Here is a 16,975-nt window from a genome sequence, read left to right as displayed (position 1 = left end):
GTACATTCATTTTTACCGATTTCTTTGACAAGTAATTCCGGACGGAGGGAGTAACGTATTAAGGCGCGCCTCCTTTTTTTGAGTTCAAACACCAACTTTTACCTGTCACACAACATCAGAAGTTCTACTCGTACTTACCCCGGGTTCCTTTCAGGGTACCAAAATGTAGGTAAAAATCTTACCCAGCTCGATTTAGTGGCTCTCTTGATTAATTTGTTGAAAGGAACTGTTGAAACCCCCCTAATGCTATCACACATCTTCATCTTGGCAGCACTTACCAAAATCTTATGAGACATTAAGGAGTAAAACCATGAACATAAAGATCAACAGACATGTCAGGAGAGAGGGATGGAAAAAAAGGGCGGCAGAGTGGAAATTAAAAAAAAAAGGAAAGGAAAGACAACAAAAGAGAAGGAAAGAAAGCAAGGGGAATAAAAAAATAAAAATGAAATACAGTTTGTGTAGTGTTGTATACCGGCAAAAGCATAGACATCAGTACAGTGGATGTTTTTTTGGCCTGTACTCTGCTGGGTATCCTAGTTTGCTGAGTGTTTTTTCCGCGCTCAATTTAGGAGGTCCTTTTGACGAGTGCCCAACCAAAAGAAAAACTCGGCAAAGAGCTAGACACTCGGAACTCCAACATTTGTGGGTCACTGTATCACACATTGGTGTGCTATAGCTACTCTCTCCGTCCCATAATGTAAAGTAAAACAGTAGTGTCAACAAACATCTTACACTATGAGACACTATGAGACAGAGAGAGCAGTTGCAACCTGAGCTGCCACTACGTCACATACGTAGCAAAAGGCAGTGTCTTCTAAAAAAAAGAGCTGAGCCATTTTATTCTTTCTTAGAGGAAAAAAGACATTTCTACCTTAAATATACTTCAGTTAACAAGGATAATTTTTTAAAAAAATTGGGTTGTGCATGTCCACTTGATAAATATAGTTTTGTTTGTCACTACATTTGTAACATTCTTTGAATTCCAACAATGTGAATCTTCCATAAGCATCAGTCTATAAGAACATCTAACCAAAGTTTCGTTCATACAACGTTTATTTATTTTGATCAGGTCATCATTTATTTATTTTGGTGAAAGTTGCCGCCTGCGCATGTTCATGTCTCCAGCCGGGACATATATAATTTACATAACTCAAGGACAAACCATAAGAGACGGACCAATCACCTACACTACACAGGTCTCCCAGCGACCATAACTCGAACTGAAGCTTCCTCCACCACTCTTCTGAGCATACTCCGCAATGGCTCCGCGCGCGCAAGCGTCCCACGTCCTTGCGATTTCTCGCAGCGACATGGGCTCGTCTAGGCCCCGCAGCAATACGCCAAACTTTGACTTCGCCTTGCTAGACAGGTCGTCCGAGTTTCTGATGCACAACATAGTTAGTTCAATTTCACCTAAACAAACTTTGGTAACTAATGAATGAGCAGAGTGGCTACGGACCTTTGTTCGTCCAGAAACTTGTCGAGGAGCACCGGGGAGCATTTAGGGTAGCCAGCAGGAACAAGCAACCTCAACGGCATAATCGGACTCTGCAATATTTATTCCAACAAGAAGAAATGAGCAGATGTCCACAACATCGAGTGTGCACGCGTTCTTCTGAAAACTTACCGTCTGTGCAGACGCCAACATGGACTTCAAGCTCGGACTAACTGCCACAGCAGTATATGTGCATTTGATGACTGTCCCTTCAGATGTGGCAGCGAGTGACTCATCATCGTCCTCGCATACACGGAGCTCCGTGTCTATGAGCCCTTGGTTTATCTCTTCGATCTCCTCCAAGAGAGCATGATTTACCTGCACAAAGATGAATCAAATGCCAGGATAAATGCAAGGTAGCCAACAATTAACAACAGCTGAGTCAAAGGAACTACTACATTCCCTTCTATGGAAAGGGTAAATAAATAAATAGCCATTACTTTAAGTATAACTACTGGTTAGAAAAATCTTCTCTTCATTTCTCAACAGATAATCTTGACATACCTCAGTTTTTCGCCGCTTGGCACGTGAGGTTGCGGTTGACTGTAGATCAGGGGTATCTACACCAAATGTTTGCTTGAAGCTATCGTCGACACTTCCAGCTGATGACACGTTGAGAGGCATGGCACTTATATCACGCTTCATTTTCTTCGATGCACCACTTCCATCATTTGTTATGAAATTCCTGGCTTGTAGCCGGCACTTTGTCATAGCAACTAAATCTTCACCAACAGCAGTTCTCGAGCCATTACCGGGTGCTGACCCAGCAATCCTGTCCATCATGCTGACAACAGATCGAATGTCGCTAACTGCAGCATTAAGAGACTCGCGCTGTGTTGTTCGCAACTGCACGTGACATGACATTGAACATGAAATAGGCAACAAATAATAACTAGAAGACCATGTATGAACTAATTTACAGCATTAAACTGAATCATGTAAATGGCTTCTTATATACTACCACAACAGCAGGACAGACTGCCAGACAACAAATCTGGATTCTCTAGTAATGAAACAAGTTGAATTCTTTGTTACACGTGCTTTCAAATATTAGGATAGCAAGAATGGACATGCATAGGCAGCATTGCTATCATCTGAAATACTAATTGACCAAAGTGAAGTGTATTTTTCGTGTTACACATGCTTTAGAATCTTCAGATGGTAAGGACGAAAATGATTATGCACCATTCTTATCATGTGAACTAATTAATTGAAGTGGACCAGAAAAGAGCATGATATATCTAACTACTATAATCAAATTCCCATTCTTGGCCATCATTTTTTTATGCCAGTATGCTTCAGAACAGTCTGGCTAAATTTGAAAATAGTCAAGTTCTACAATACATTCAGAACAACACTGATTAAGAACAAAAAATTACAGACAGTAAACATAAAATGGCAAGACACTTACTGCTTTAAGTAAGCGGTCCATAGGCCTTTCTGCTGCATTTGATTTGGTTGGAACTTGAGTTGGCATGTTAGCCTGACTTCCATCCCCACTTGTAAATTCTGCTAGTAAGGGTGATGCTGATATCCCTGGTGTATTCACAGCAATCGATTGTGTCTGGGGCGCTAGGGAGGTTTGCTGATGTCCAGTCTGCCCAGTATTAGTAAGTGATGATATATTGGAGTGTTGTTTGTCTGAATCCACTGGTATAGGAGAGGGGGCGACAGATGGGGATGGCGATGGAACATATGGTGAGTTAGCTGAATTCAATGGTGTCCCAGTCTTGACTTGAGATGGCAACAGGTTGTGCTGATCAACCTGAGGAGAATGGTGTGAAATTTGTGGAGATGATGCTTGGAGGTTTTGTGGTGACGAAATTGGGAAAGGAACACCCTGTTTCAACTGCTGATTGTAGTAGTTACTGCGTTGGCCCAAGTGCTGTTGATAAATTCCAGATTTCACTGCAGTTCCTTGTCTAGCCTTTGACTCATTAACATCATTTCCAGCATGAAGCTGTGGAACCTGCATCTGTACTTGCTGCTGTTTCTGTAATTGTTGCTGTATTGGGAACTGCTGTTGAAGCATTTGTTGCTTTTGCTGGTACTGCTGAAACATCTGACGCTTCATTTGCTGACTCTGCATCATATGATGATCCTGCTGTTGCTGCTTCAGCTGCTGTAATGAACTTGCATTTGCTTGCATGGAGTTACCATTAGGTTGCATCGTGCTCATCGAGTTATGAGATAGCATGCTACTACTTGTCTGCAGTTGTGTATTCATTGTTCCCTGCATCGGCCCAGCGTTCCCCTGTTGTAATGCGCCACTCACCGAACCATGCTGCAAAGAATTCAAATTGCCTCCTTGAGCAGCGTCCAAATTAGAGACAGCCTGATGCTGCATGTTTGTACCATTTTGCTGTGTGGGGGCACTGAAGTTTGTTGTTGGAGGCACAGGGACATGCTGGATACCAGTTACACCAGATGACTGTAATCCAGTGCTCATACTTGACAAACTTGCTTGAGGATTAGTATGACTATCATGCTGCTGCAAATTCTGGGAAGTCTGTTGCTGCTGCAAAATGCTAGAATTAGGAGCTTGTCCTGCAGGTGGCTGGAACTGTTGCTGTATTTGTGGCTGCACTGGCTTCCTTCTTTGTGAATTTAAGATGCTGATAATCTGTTTCTCGTATTGAGGAACCTTGTCCCTCATAGCAGGCTGGATAGTACTCTTGCTAATTTGCAGCAGTTGTAATATACGGTCCAACATAGTTTTAAAGTTCTTCATTCTATCATACTGCTCAGATGGCTTTTGAGGTGGTATAATGCTGTCAACATGTTGTAGCTTCATAGATATCTTATTGGACAAATCACTGAGTTCTGCAAAGTATTGGTCCTTCAAGTTCTTAATCTGTCGATAACAAAGACCACATACATATAAACTTGGTGCAAAAGCTATATAGAGATGAAAAAAGAACAGCTAATAGACCATTGTTTGTCATTAAGTCAGCAAATATGGCACTGGCAAGATATTTCAAGTAGCTTTTTGAAGTATACAAATCTAAAACAAAATAAGAAACTATGGTGCCCATTAAATAAAATCATTTAATAAAGATTGCTAACTGCCTTGAGGCTTTGCTACATCTAGATACTCTGTATGGTTGTATGCTCCATACAACACATTCACACAGAATACGGTATATATATACATATAATATATACTCCCTTCGTCCCAAAATAAGTGTCGCTTACTAACTTTGTACTAAATCAGTGACACTTATTTTGGGATGGAGGGAATATCTTATAAGAAGAATGCCAGAATGTAGTACATCTACACACTAGACTATTGTGCTGTATGAATTTGTTGGAACACAGACCAAAAGAAAACGAGATGGACAACATTAGGACCAAAAGTAAAAGGCCTCAACATCCAACGGCGTGCTCAAGCTCTTTGTTCTAGGGGGGCGCTCTCTACGAATTTTAGGATGTTCCAAAAAGGGAGTTGCTAAAAAGGATTATATCAGTGTCATGTCTTACCATTTGATAGATCTCCTCTTGCCAATCACCTGCACCTGCAAGGCCTGTTTGAGTGGTGGAGTCCGCAGATGCTGCATAAAAAGCAGGGTTGTCAAAGAGTACTAGGATACAATGAACAAGCCACCAAATAACAAGCTAAAAGCACATTATAGGATGGAATGCAGGGGCAATTGGGAAACTTTTGAACCAAATCAAACAATCACAGAAGATCCATATGGCCAGCTTAGTCATCATGAATATTGCAAGTAGCATTTCCAGAAAAAAAAAATCAACAGATAAGAAAACCCAATGTGGTGAACAGAAGTAACAGAAGATCAACATGGTCAGTTTAGTCAACATGATGATTAGAGGGTACTTGATCACAAAACATCGCAATATAGAGAGCTTGGATACACTTCTTATCAGGTAAGGCAAGATAATTATTCTTTTTTTGTCACAGAATATATTAAATGGAAGCTCCATTAGATACACCACTAAGATATAAGTAATGCATATGATACAACACAAGATACTATGCACTGGAATGCCCTTATGCTTCAATAAGGGTTAGGATACAAGAATCCAGGTTGTAGTCTAATAAAGACATTGTATTATGGTCCACGATGTAATTGTTGGCAAGATAAGTACAGGCATGGAGGGTCTTGATGGGCAACACACATTTTCCCCTAAACTTTTCTATGTATGTATTATGAGTCCAGATCGATTAGCTAGTTTAGACTGCACAAGGAAAGTAAGGCCACAATAGGAAGATAAACATAAGAACACAGAGAAAAAGAAGAGGGAAAACAATAAGAGCATACTATGTACGGGTATGTATTATGAGTCCAGATCGATTAGCTAGTTTAGACTGCACAAGGAAAGTAAGGCCACAATAGGAAGATAAACATAAGAACACGGAGAAAAAGAAGAGGGAAAACAATGAGAGCATACGATGGATCTACAATGAAAGTATATGTGAAAACTTACTACTAGAGGAAACTTCTTGAAGGCCCCTCTGTGCCTGAATAAATTGCTTTTGTTGATCCATGTTATTTTGTTGCAAGAGCATGCCTCCTGAGGTTTGAAGTCTTTGCTGCATGGAGGATTGCTGCTGCATCCCTAATTGCTGTTGTAGTTGATTAGGCTGGGACTGGAACTGCGACATAAGATGTTGCTGCGATTGCTGAAGTTGGTTGTGTTGGGACTGAGGTTGCATCAAACCCATTGGTGGTTGTTGAGCATGCTGTTGTTGCTGCGTTTGCTGAGCTTTCATTTGTAGCATATGCATCCGCTGCTGCTGTTGATTTTGTTGCTGCTGCTGTAAACTTGACATGTTTGCCTGAGAGCCCAATTGTTGTGGCTGATGCAAAGGCATAGACTGCTGGTTCAACATCTGCTGCTGTGTTTGCTGCACATTCAGAAGATTATTTGACTGAGCTGGTAGCCTCTGTTGCTGCTGCATCTCCACAGCACCATTCTGTTGACCAATTAGCTGATTTCGTTCTAAATTTGGTTGTTGTCCCATCAACTGTTGCTGCTGCTGCTGCTGTAAAGGAATATTGGGCTGCTGACGCTGCAGAGAAGGCTGTTGATGCATGGACGGCTGTGCTTGTTGCTGCTGCCTCCCAACAGATTGCTGAGGTTGCTGGAGTAATGATGGCACAGATTGTTGCACGGAATTCAATTGATTTTGTTGAATACCACTCTGAGTAACTGACTGCCTGGACATTGGCTGTGTCTGTGGAACGGTAGACTGCACAGGGTGAAGGCCAGATGACATCTGCATCATGGATTGCTGTGTAGATTGCATCTGTGTTGGCTGCAACAAAGATTGCTGCTGCTGAATATGCGGTTGCATGAGTGAATTCTGCTGCAATTTCTGCTTCATCAGCATTTGCTGCTGCTGATAAATTAATTGCTGTGATTGTTGCTGTTGCTGCCTTCCTGCCATTTGCCTCTGTGCAGCATAAATATCTTGTGAAGTACCTTGCGCCAAGCCATTATTCATTGTGTTCTGTGGCATGACAGACACATTCTGCATCGTTGATGTTTGGTTGACACCTGGCAAGTTCTGTCCAATATTAGTGAGTGAAGAAGCTTGTACAGATGTAGTATTTGGTTGCCTGGCCTGTTGCTGAGACATCAAGGGAATTGCTGATGGCTGTGCTTGATTACTGCCTTCTGAAGGAAGTCCAGGGGCTGTTTCAGAAAAGGTACCATACGTTATGAAAATATCTTGTGAACAAATACTTCTTGCGGAACAGTAACAGGCACAGAAAGCGCTGAAAGCAGCATCTTACAGATCAAATTAAGACGTTTTGCATTTTCCATTAGAAAAAAAAACATGTACTAAAGCAATTAAAGGGCAGGCAACGTGATTTGCTTTAGAGAGCATGCAAATAAGTGTTGGCATATCTTTTCATTAAGACGAGAGTCAATGTAAGTACAGCTGAGAGCTGACCAACTGATTTAACAGCTACTACCTCCATCCGGGTTTATTAGGCCCCTTCGTATTTTGGGCTAGACTTTGACCATCTATAGACTAGTAAAATATAAAGTATATGCTATAAAATTTATACTGTTGAATTTGCATTTGAAAGAGCTTTCCGACAATATAATTTTTGTGACATATAGTTTACATTTTCTTACTTAATTTATAGGTCAAATTTTAGCCCAACATAAGAGGGGGCCTAATAAACCCGGACGGAGGGAGTAACGGTTAGTTCTTTTAGGCAAGCTGAGAAGAAGATCGCGTCTGAGCAGTTGCAGAAGTTCACTTGCCAACCTTCATCTCTGAAGCCAGTTGTTTTTAACCTCAAATGATGAATCCGTTCATTTTTACCCCTTGGTCCTATCACATGTGGTATTCTGCTTACTCAGAAGGTACATGGTAGACTTATGGCATCACTATATACCTCAGCAACTTAACTAAAAAAGGTTATCCTTGAAATTAAAAAAAAGGAAAAATTAAAACATATATATTGGTAAAATCTTAATTATTTTGAAAATTCAGAAGGATTCAATAGTCAAATGATGACATGTTGCTAAGTTGTTTAATAGCCAGTCCAGATAAACTTTTTTGAGTTCCCTAAAAAATATATAAATGTTTTTTCAAATATTCAGCCTGAAAATACTGCTCCAACAGCCCCTCTCCCAATACCCTCCCCAATAGTGGGCGGCAATAAACTGCTCCTTTCCCACCCGAGCTGCGACGCCCTGATCCAAAGTGGCGATGCCATCTCAGCCGCGAGCCATCGGACCCCGGCGCCCCTCTCCTTCCTCCTCCGGCAACAGCACCGCTAAGCACGTGTCCCGTCCCCGCCGGCGTCGTGGGGGAGAATGGAGGCGACATGCTGGGAGGCAGCAAACAAGCAGAGGGCAACAGTGGCCATGCCACCGCCAGCCTCCTTCACTGCGACCCCAACGACGTTCTTCACCGCACCACGGCCAGCGAAGACATCGATATGGACGATGCCCACGAGGTGTTTGACTATACGCCCGAAATGTATATTTTTTATTTTTATTTTTATTTTTATTTCTTTTGTTTTTGCTATATGAATAAAATTCAATGCAAAGTTTGAGAATATGAATCATGGTGTCGATACAATGCTCATTAGTTTTATGTTTGCGTGTATGTAGTGAGCAATCATATCTCAACATGATAAACGAGTCAGTCGGCATAGATAGCATTTCACTGTCCACTTAGCTTGAGGTTGATGAAGCTCCTGTTGGGGTTGCCCCAACAAACTCCTAGCTTGTCGACGGCCACCAACAAATTCCCATTGGAGGAGCTGGATTTGTGTTGAAGACGGCAGTCAGAGAGATAATAGCAATAAAGAAAGAGTTGGAGGCAAAGAAAAAACAAGAAGAGGAAGCAAGGTTGTTGGAGGTCAAGGCCACGTGGGAGCACAAGGTGGCATGTGAGGAGCGCAAGGAGGCAACTGAAGAAGAGAAGTTGAGGGTCCTTGGAGAGGAAGTGAATGCAAAGATGGAGAAGAATGCAAGATCATGTTCATGTTCATGAACCCCACTAGACTTGATCCAAACCAAATCAAGTACCTTGAGTTGATGAAAGCACAAATTCTAGCATCAAAGATGAGAGGGGATGCGAGTGGGAGTGCAAATGGGAGCGAGTGATGCTCTTGTTCAATTTTCATGTTTATGTGAATCGTATGTTGCATTTTGATTTTGAATTTGTCTTTGAATTTTGAACTTGGGAAGTGTGGATTTGAAATGATGCAACTTGTTGAAAACTGAAACATAATGTTTCAAATTATGGTGCTGTGGTATTTAAGTATTCATAGTGTTCGCACAAGTATGTAGAGACATAGAGACAGAATATTAGGGGAGATTTATTGGGGATCTGCGAAAGCATCCATCCCCAATAACCTGAAGCTGTTATTGGGGATCCGTTGGAGATGCTCAAAGGGAAAGTAAACTGATTTGGTAGTTCACAGTTAAACACAACCAGTTTCAAAGTTCAATGTTGAAAAGTTAACTTTTGCAATAGCTCAACTTAAAAAATAAACCTTTTCAATACTACTGCTGACACGTGCATCATTATTAAAACCGACCAGACACTAGTTTAACCAGAATAAACGAGAACCAAGACCTGTTCCAATCTAGTTCACGGTGAAGGCTGTTCCCCCTGTTCCAATCTAGTTCACGGTTACCGCTGTTTAGCCGAGCAACCTGATGTGAACCAGGGAAAACCCGGTTGAACAAACCAAACCGGCACTGGACCAGGGGTTAATAAAATATTCTGTATGTGCAAAGAATCGGACTGTCTTTAAGGTAGCAAGGCCGACTACCTCGGTCGAATAACTAACTAGGCACTTCGTTTGTTATCTTCGTACTTAACATTGTTTCTACCATACTAAAAAACCGCGCAATAATATTTTATTTGAACCAACACATTGGGCCGCCGAACCGGCGGTCTGACCACTGAACCAAGGCACTTACCGTGTCGCTCTGCGTTCAATAAATGCACACATGACACAAGCTAGATGTGAAATTCTTATAAATTATGCTGGAGAGGGGAGGGTGATTTAATGCAATGAAGCACATAATCTCAGCACTTGATGGAATAAAATATTGACAATCAAGCAAAGATGACAAATTGTGCAACACTCAGTATATTGTATATGACACCTTACTGGAGTTATTTTGATTTGGAATCACTTGAGCATTTCCAGCAGCCTGTTGTGTCTTCGTCTCCATAGAGAGCATTTTCAGAGAAATCTTCCGCAAATAATCAGACTGAGTAATAGAAAAGAAAATGATGTAAAGTTCTATGCCAAATCAGTAATAGTGGCTTGCAATCAACAGTTCTGATGCAAGCAGTTTAGCATGGTAGTGAAGGTGTTACAGCTCTTAACAATTGAATTCAATAAATGCCATCTAAGCAGCAAAACACATCGCTTCATATAAGTGATATGAACAGTAAATCCAAATTAAGATAGTGACACTGTACTACAACTTTATCAATTAAACAAATATTCACTATAACTGAGTTAGGAAATATGATGAAGAGTTGTAGATTGCTCCAATGTTTGTAACAAATAAGCCAGACGAACAGAAATTCGAAATGGACATAGTGATATGGTACGCCCCAACCAAATAAATACAATTTGTTTTGTTTTACCAGACTGGAGTAGATGCAACTCGGATGAAGCCCGTTCAAATGGAGGGAAAGAGGGAGTAAGGTCTTGTTTGATTTTTAGTCCGAGAAAAATGATTCTATACCACTGTGAATCCCGTGGTCTTGGGTACTACTATCCTTCCAACATAAGATACTTTTATTTCATCTATAACAAATTCAGATGCATGGACATGTGGCATAGAAACATGAATTGGAAGAGTAACTAACAGCAGACGCTGAAGGTACAGTACGAGATTCAACATGTGAAAATGATAACCAAGATTAGAATTAGCGTTTTGGCCTATCATTTATGTAACATGTAACATTAAAAATATAGTAGCTTATTGGGCCAGTTCTTTTCACAGCATAAAAAATAAGCCGCCCCCTCCCCAGCTTTTCCCATAAGCCGCCTCTCTTGTTCATTGGGGCTTCTAAACTAGTTATGAAATAGCTAATTTAGAAGTCTCAACAAACTTAGAGGACGGATTATTTTTAAAGCTGGAGAGAGGCAGCTTAATTTTTAAGCTGCCCTAAAGAACTTGCCCTAACTTACATTATGTATGTATATACTAAATGTGAAAAATAACTTGGATGTCCAACAAATGGTTCCCGGCAGCACATAATTTTTTTTTCTCAAGCATGAGAAAAATCAGAATCCCAAGAGTAGGTGGCGAAAACTTTAGCACTTGGAGAAGAAAAAATTCACCCAGGGTTGCACAAAAATAAAGGTGGAACTGCTAAAGGCACTCAAACATGATATAATTAAAAATCTTCTACAACAATTGGAGACAGTTCTGCTGTATTATCATACCATAAACTATGTTTGAATAGAAGAAAACCCCATAACTAATGTATGCTCTGCTCCGAGAAGTAGACAGGCCAAAAAAGTTACCTGATTGGTTGCTGCAGTATAGATCTTCTCTTCGAACCGCACGGCGATCTTTTGAAGTTCGTTCACTCCGTCTGGCGCAGACGCTGGCAGATGCTTCTTCAGAGTTTCCGTTCTGCATGCATAACACAACATTTGAATAAATTCAGGGGGGCGCATTACTTTCCAGCGGTTGTGCGCAATAAAACACGTTGCGTCTGAGATGTAAAATGGAAGCATCCGAGGAACTCTAGATCAGGAACAAAACTGCGTCCCGGAACAGCACTGACAGAATGGTTTGCCCTAGCTACACGTGATGAAACAAACGCTATGATGTTCTGTGCCATACAAATTCGCACCTCCTGGCCAATAAACTTGTGTTAAATCGGTTATTAGATATAATTCTAATCTGGTTGCTGAAGTAATTTGGCTGGATGGATTCGTAGCAGTTGCGCGCTACAGGTTGATTGGCGAATCCCCCGAGCCGGGAATTTTGAGTAATCAAGAACAGAGGGGCGCACAAACTGGGCGCTCTGTGCGTAGATCGAGGGCGAATCTGCCGTTACCGCTGGCTGGATCGAGGCTCTATCAGATCGACCGACGACAAAACCGACCCGAAAACAGGGGATAACGGATCGAATCGACAGGATTAGAGGGAGGAGGGGGAAAGCGAACCCAATCAGATCAGATCGATCGGGGGTCCCTGCTTACTTACATCTTGTTGACGATCCGGGCGCGCGCGTCGGGCTGGAGCCCGGCGCGCCAGTCGCCCCCGGCGGGGGGCGGCGGCGCGCCCGGGTCAACGCCCCCGACCCCGGCGGCGGGATCCGAGCCCTGGGTGGGGCGCCAGTTGGCGTCCATGGCCCGGATCGGCGGGTGGCGTGCGCTGCTGGCCTAGGGCTCGAGGGGGTGGATGGAGGTGGGGATGGGTTGTGGAGGCGGAGGCGGTGCCGCTGGTTGGGTTCGTATATACAGTGCGGACCGGACGGCGGCGACGAGGTGGTCAAGCCTGGCCGCCGCGGTCCACGATAATATAATCCACCGACCTGATTATATTAATAAATAATCGGAAATACGACCCCGATAGCGCGTTTCAGTTTCGGTTCCCAGGCCGGGCCGCGTTGAGCAGTGGTCGGGTATTTCCTGCGAGTTGCCGCGCCAGTCCATTTTTTTAATAAAATCTTTATATCATATATATATTCCCTCCGTTTCTAAATATAAGTCTTTGTAGAGATTTCACTATAAACTACATACGGATGTATATAGATGCATTTTAAGTGTGGATTCATTCGTTTTGCTCCGTATGTAGTCCACCTGGTGGGATATCTACAAAGACTTACATTTAGGAGCGGAGGGAGTATTTACTAATTGAAGGCATCATTTATTTTTCTTAAAAACTATTATGACCGCCACACTTGTTCGATAAAATCGTAGAAATTTGTTAAGATGCTGGAAGAACGAAACATGCAATCCCAGTAAATACACGGGAATATATGTTTTAGTACAATGATATGGCTATGACTCTACACCCTCCGTCCTTAAAAGAGTGTATTTTGGAGGGTCAAGATATCTTAAAATTTGATCGAGTTTGTGCAAAAATATTTATCAATGCTTGTGGAACGAAATAGGTATATGCCAAAAATATATTTTTATCATGAATCTAATACTATTAATTTGATGGCGTAAATGTTGGTCTATTATTGTATAAATACGGTCAAACATAAAAAAGTTTTAGTTTTCAAAAAAGTTGAAAGTACACACTTTCAAAGACGAATGGGGTAGATGGCTTGTCATGAGAATTTGTGAATAGCATTGTCCACTTTTTGGCAGTCTGGCCCCGAAAATGAGCCAACTTCCCGAATGAAAATACATGAGACTTATTCTAGTACTTACACGGATATTCGATTAGAGGACTCCAACGTTTTCTTCATCTCTCCGTCGGTTCAACATGCAGCAACACCTCTTTGTTTGCAGTCACTTATTGTTCTTGTGTTCTGACCACCTGAAACAATGTTGATAGTAAGGTGGGGCTTGATTCTCTGGCTAAGCCATCACTGCGGCCAAGGTGCTTGGTCCATCTCGATCTTGCTCGATCGGAACAGTCTCTTGCCCATTCGGGTTAGTGTTGGGAAGGACTAGAGCAGTCTCTGGTGAAACATACGTACATGGCAGTAGGACTTTGTCTAGGAGTTGGTTGGTTGGCTTCAGTATCACGAGCTTCATCAGTACTCGGATCATGTGTTGCTGCCGGAACATTAGCAGTCTCCTTTTTGCGGTAGTGGGACTTGTGGTTGAAAGGGTCGATATAGTTGACTAGAGGGGGGTGAATAGGCAACTAACAATTTTTAGCTTTTCTTTATCAAATTAAACTTTGCATCAAAGTAAGTTGTCTAGATATGCAACTAAGTGGACAACCTATACGATGCAACAAACACAACCACACAAGCAAACAATGAATAAAACACAAGTAAGTTTGCACAAGTAAAGGGATGAGATAACCAAGAGTGGAGCCGGTGGAGACGAGGATGTGTTACCGAAGTTCCTTCTTTTTGAAGGGAAGTACGTCTCCGTTAGAGCGGTGTGGAGGCACAATGCTCCCCAAGAAGCCACTAGGGCCACCGTATTCTCCTCACGCCCTCACACAACGCGAGATGTTGTGATTCCACTATTGGTGCCCTTGAAGGCGGCAACCAAACCTTTACAAACAAGGTTGGGGCAATCTCCACAACTTAATTGGAGGCTCACAACACCACCACGAAGCTTCACCATAATGGACTATGGCTTCACGGTGACCTCAACCATCTAGGGTGCTCAAACACCCAAGAGTAACAAGATCCGCTAGAGATTAGTGGGGGAATCAAATTTCTCTTGGTGGAAGTGTAGATCGGGGCCTTCTCAACCAATCCCGAGCAAATCAACAAGTTTGATTGGCTAGGGAGAGAGATCGGGTGAAAATGGAGTTTGGAGCAACAATAGAGTTTAGGGTTGGAAGAGGTGAGTCTTCTTGGGGAAGAAGACCCCCTTTTATAGTGGGGGGACATTTCCAACCGTTACCCACCTCTCAGCCCGCGACCCACGGAACTACCGCACCACAGGCGCGGTACTACCGCACGGGCCTGCGGTACTACCGCGGCGGACCGTGATACTACCGTGGGCATAGCGGAGACCGGACCTAGCAAACAGGAGCACTAATAGGGCGCGGTAGATCCGCAGAAGCGGTACTACCGTGACCTCATACGGTACTTCCGCAAGACAGCCGCAGGTCAGGTCTGATAGGCACAGATGTAAAAAATTACATCCGTGACTACCTCCGCTTGAGAAATTGTCATGCAAAAATCCGACACGGAACTACTGCGACCATGGGTGCGGTACTACCGTGAAAGGTGCGGATGTAAAAAATTACATCCGCCCTTACCTCCACACTTGCTGCTGTACCTGGCCTGGCGTCACGGTACTACCGCGCCGCAGCACGGTACTACCGCGGGTAGCGCGGATGTAAAAAATTACATCCGTGCATACCACCGCTTGGGCAGCGGTGCCAGACCAGAGCTCGCGGTACTACCACTCCGGGGAGCGGTACTACCGTGGGAGCCCACGGTACTACCGTGCAGGAGCCCGGTACTACCGCTGGCTCCTGCGGTAGTACCGCTCAGAGGAGCAGTACTACCGCTAGCCTGAGAAGAGCAAGGCGGAGACCTTCAAATCGCAGAGACAAGGTGAGACGGAGGAACACTGCAAGGAGCTCAAGGAAAGGCGGTGCAAAAGGGAATGTGTACGTGAGATTCCACCCAAACCTTTCCAAAGCGGACCCCCTCTTAATAGTACGGCTCTCCTACGACTCAACTCCACCGAACCGAACCGAACCATAGACAAACGCCGTCTTCAATAATCTTCGAGGGGCATGAAATCGTCTTGTGTTTAGTCGTGATGAATCTGAAAAACTCAATACACACGATTAGTCCGCAAAGGCATTGTCATCAATCACCAAAACTACTTAAAAGTGCCCTTACAGTCTCCCCCTTTTTGGTGGATTGATGACAATACGGGATTTGCACAAAGGAGATGAATATAGCACAAGCAAACCCCACATCTCTAAAATATAGATGAGCTCCCCCTAGATTCGTGATAGAGAGTAAAGTGCTTTGGACTGCACGGCACGAATACTAGGATCACCACTCCCCCTATATTTTAGAAACAAAGCATATCTTGCAAAGGTAAGACTGACACTAAGCAAGATAGAAGATATGAGCATAACATGAATAGCATGATAAAGCACAAGCTCAATAAGATAATAAGGATGATAGAGTGCATATGTCTTAAACCATATGATAAACTTAGTCTCACACGCACAACCAAAACAAAGCAAGCAAGTTCAACGAAGGAAAGTAAAGCGAACGACGAAACACACGACACGCACGCAAATCCTACACTCTCTCCCCCTTTGGCATCGAGACACCAAAAAGGCAGAGAGGACACCTACAACAAAGGTGGTAGCTCAGGCGGAAAAGGACTCCTCATCTTCAGACTCTGCAGCAGGAACGGACTCCTCCTCTGAATCGGTCCACTTGTAGCCCTGCTTCTCCATCCAGGCAGTCTCTGGGGTGATGTGCTTCTCAGAACCGCTGGCCACATCCTCCCCGCAAGCCCTCAAGATCCTGATGTCGCGACGGCGACTCTCCTTCTGAGCAACATGGGCCTTGTACTGACCATGAACCTGCAAGTAGAACAGCCTCTTCATCTTGTTGTTCAGCTTCTTTGCCCAGGAGGGCTCATCAGAGGGAGGCGAGAAGGCATAACGGTCAGCAGCAGCTTCTTCCCTCCCAAGATCCTCCTCATCCACAACCTGCCTAGCAGCCTCAGCAGAAGTGGTGGTGTTAGCCCAATGTGGCTTGATGCGGAGCCTAACGGACTCTTGATGAATCCACCCTGGAGCTTCAAACTCATCCTGGGGAAACAGCCTCTCCCATGTCGTGGATATCAAGTGGAACAGGTAAGGCCCGTAGATGGGGACCTTACGGTTGAACACGGCGAACTGAAGCTCACACCACATGATATGTGAGACATCAAGTGGTTGAGTCTGAGCCTTACGGGCCTCCTCGCAGATAAGCATCATGTCAACGAGGTAAGCATGTACCTGGCCCATTTCCCCAATGCGTGGGAAGAGGGTGTTCCGAAAGAGCCGATGCATGATGCCAAGGAAGGGATTAAGCACCCACGCAGTCTTCTTGTTGGGAAGAGTCTTCGGAACAAGGAATGGCATGAGCTTGTTCTTGTTGGCAGAGTCAGAGTTGGCATGAGGGCGAACTCCAACTGGCGTGTCGAGCCCTTCATCTGGAACATTAAGCAACTCCATGAACTCCTTCCAAGTAGCAGACAGACGGCGACCATTTGTCATCCAAGTCATGGTCCTTGCATCATTAGTGCCGAAATGGACGGAAGCAAAGAACTGAGCGATGATCTCTGGATCAAAATCCTTGTGGAAGGTGAGCAAGTGCTCAATGGCGAACTG

The 16,975-nt window shown here is 43.6% G+C and overlaps 1 protein-coding gene across 1 annotated transcript; it reads right to left on the bottom strand.

Annotated features, from left to right (window-relative positions):
• Positions 1 to 981: 981 nt before the first annotated feature.
• On the bottom strand, positions 982 to 12,381 carry LOC119338365 (mediator of RNA polymerase II transcription subunit 15a-like). The gene is made up of 10 exons (XM_037610677.1): positions 12,182 to 12,381; positions 11,491 to 11,602; positions 10,114 to 10,216; positions 5,945 to 7,156; positions 4,979 to 5,049; positions 2,910 to 4,352; positions 2,003 to 2,344; positions 1,631 to 1,816; positions 1,463 to 1,551; positions 982 to 1,385 (listed from the first exon to the last, which is right to left on the bottom strand). The coding sequence occupies exons 1-10, from the start codon at positions 12,325 to 12,327 to the stop codon at positions 1,187 to 1,189; spliced, it is 3,903 nt and encodes a 1,300-aa protein (XP_037466574.1). The 5' UTR covers positions 12,328 to 12,381; the 3' UTR covers positions 982 to 1,186.
• Positions 12,382 to 16,975: the final 4,594 nt, after the last annotated feature.

This window comes from Triticum dicoccoides, chromosome 7B, assembly GCF_002162155.2.
Source record: "Triticum dicoccoides isolate Atlit2015 ecotype Zavitan chromosome 7B, WEW_v2.0, whole genome shotgun sequence".
In the NCBI taxonomy this organism is placed as follows: Eukaryota; Viridiplantae; Streptophyta; class Magnoliopsida; order Poales; family Poaceae; genus Triticum; species Triticum dicoccoides.
This window is presented reverse-complemented; position numbering and strand designations above follow the sequence as displayed.

What these genes read in the sequence shown, in the direction of transcription:
- LOC119338365 (XM_037610677.1), bottom strand. Translation starts at nt 12,327, where the DNA reads ATGGACGCCAACTGGCGCCCCACCCAGGGCTCGGATCCCGCCGCCGGG. An exon ending in TCCAAATCAAAATAACTCCA is followed by an intron (nt 7,157 to 10,113) that starts GTAAGGTGTCAT and finishes TTTCTGAAACAG; the next exon opens with CCCCTGGACTTCCTTCAGAA. An exon ending in TCAAGAAGTTTCCTCTAGTA is followed by an intron (nt 5,050 to 5,944) that starts GTAAGTTTTCAC and finishes CTTTTTATGCAG; the next exon opens with CATCTGCGGACTCCACCACT.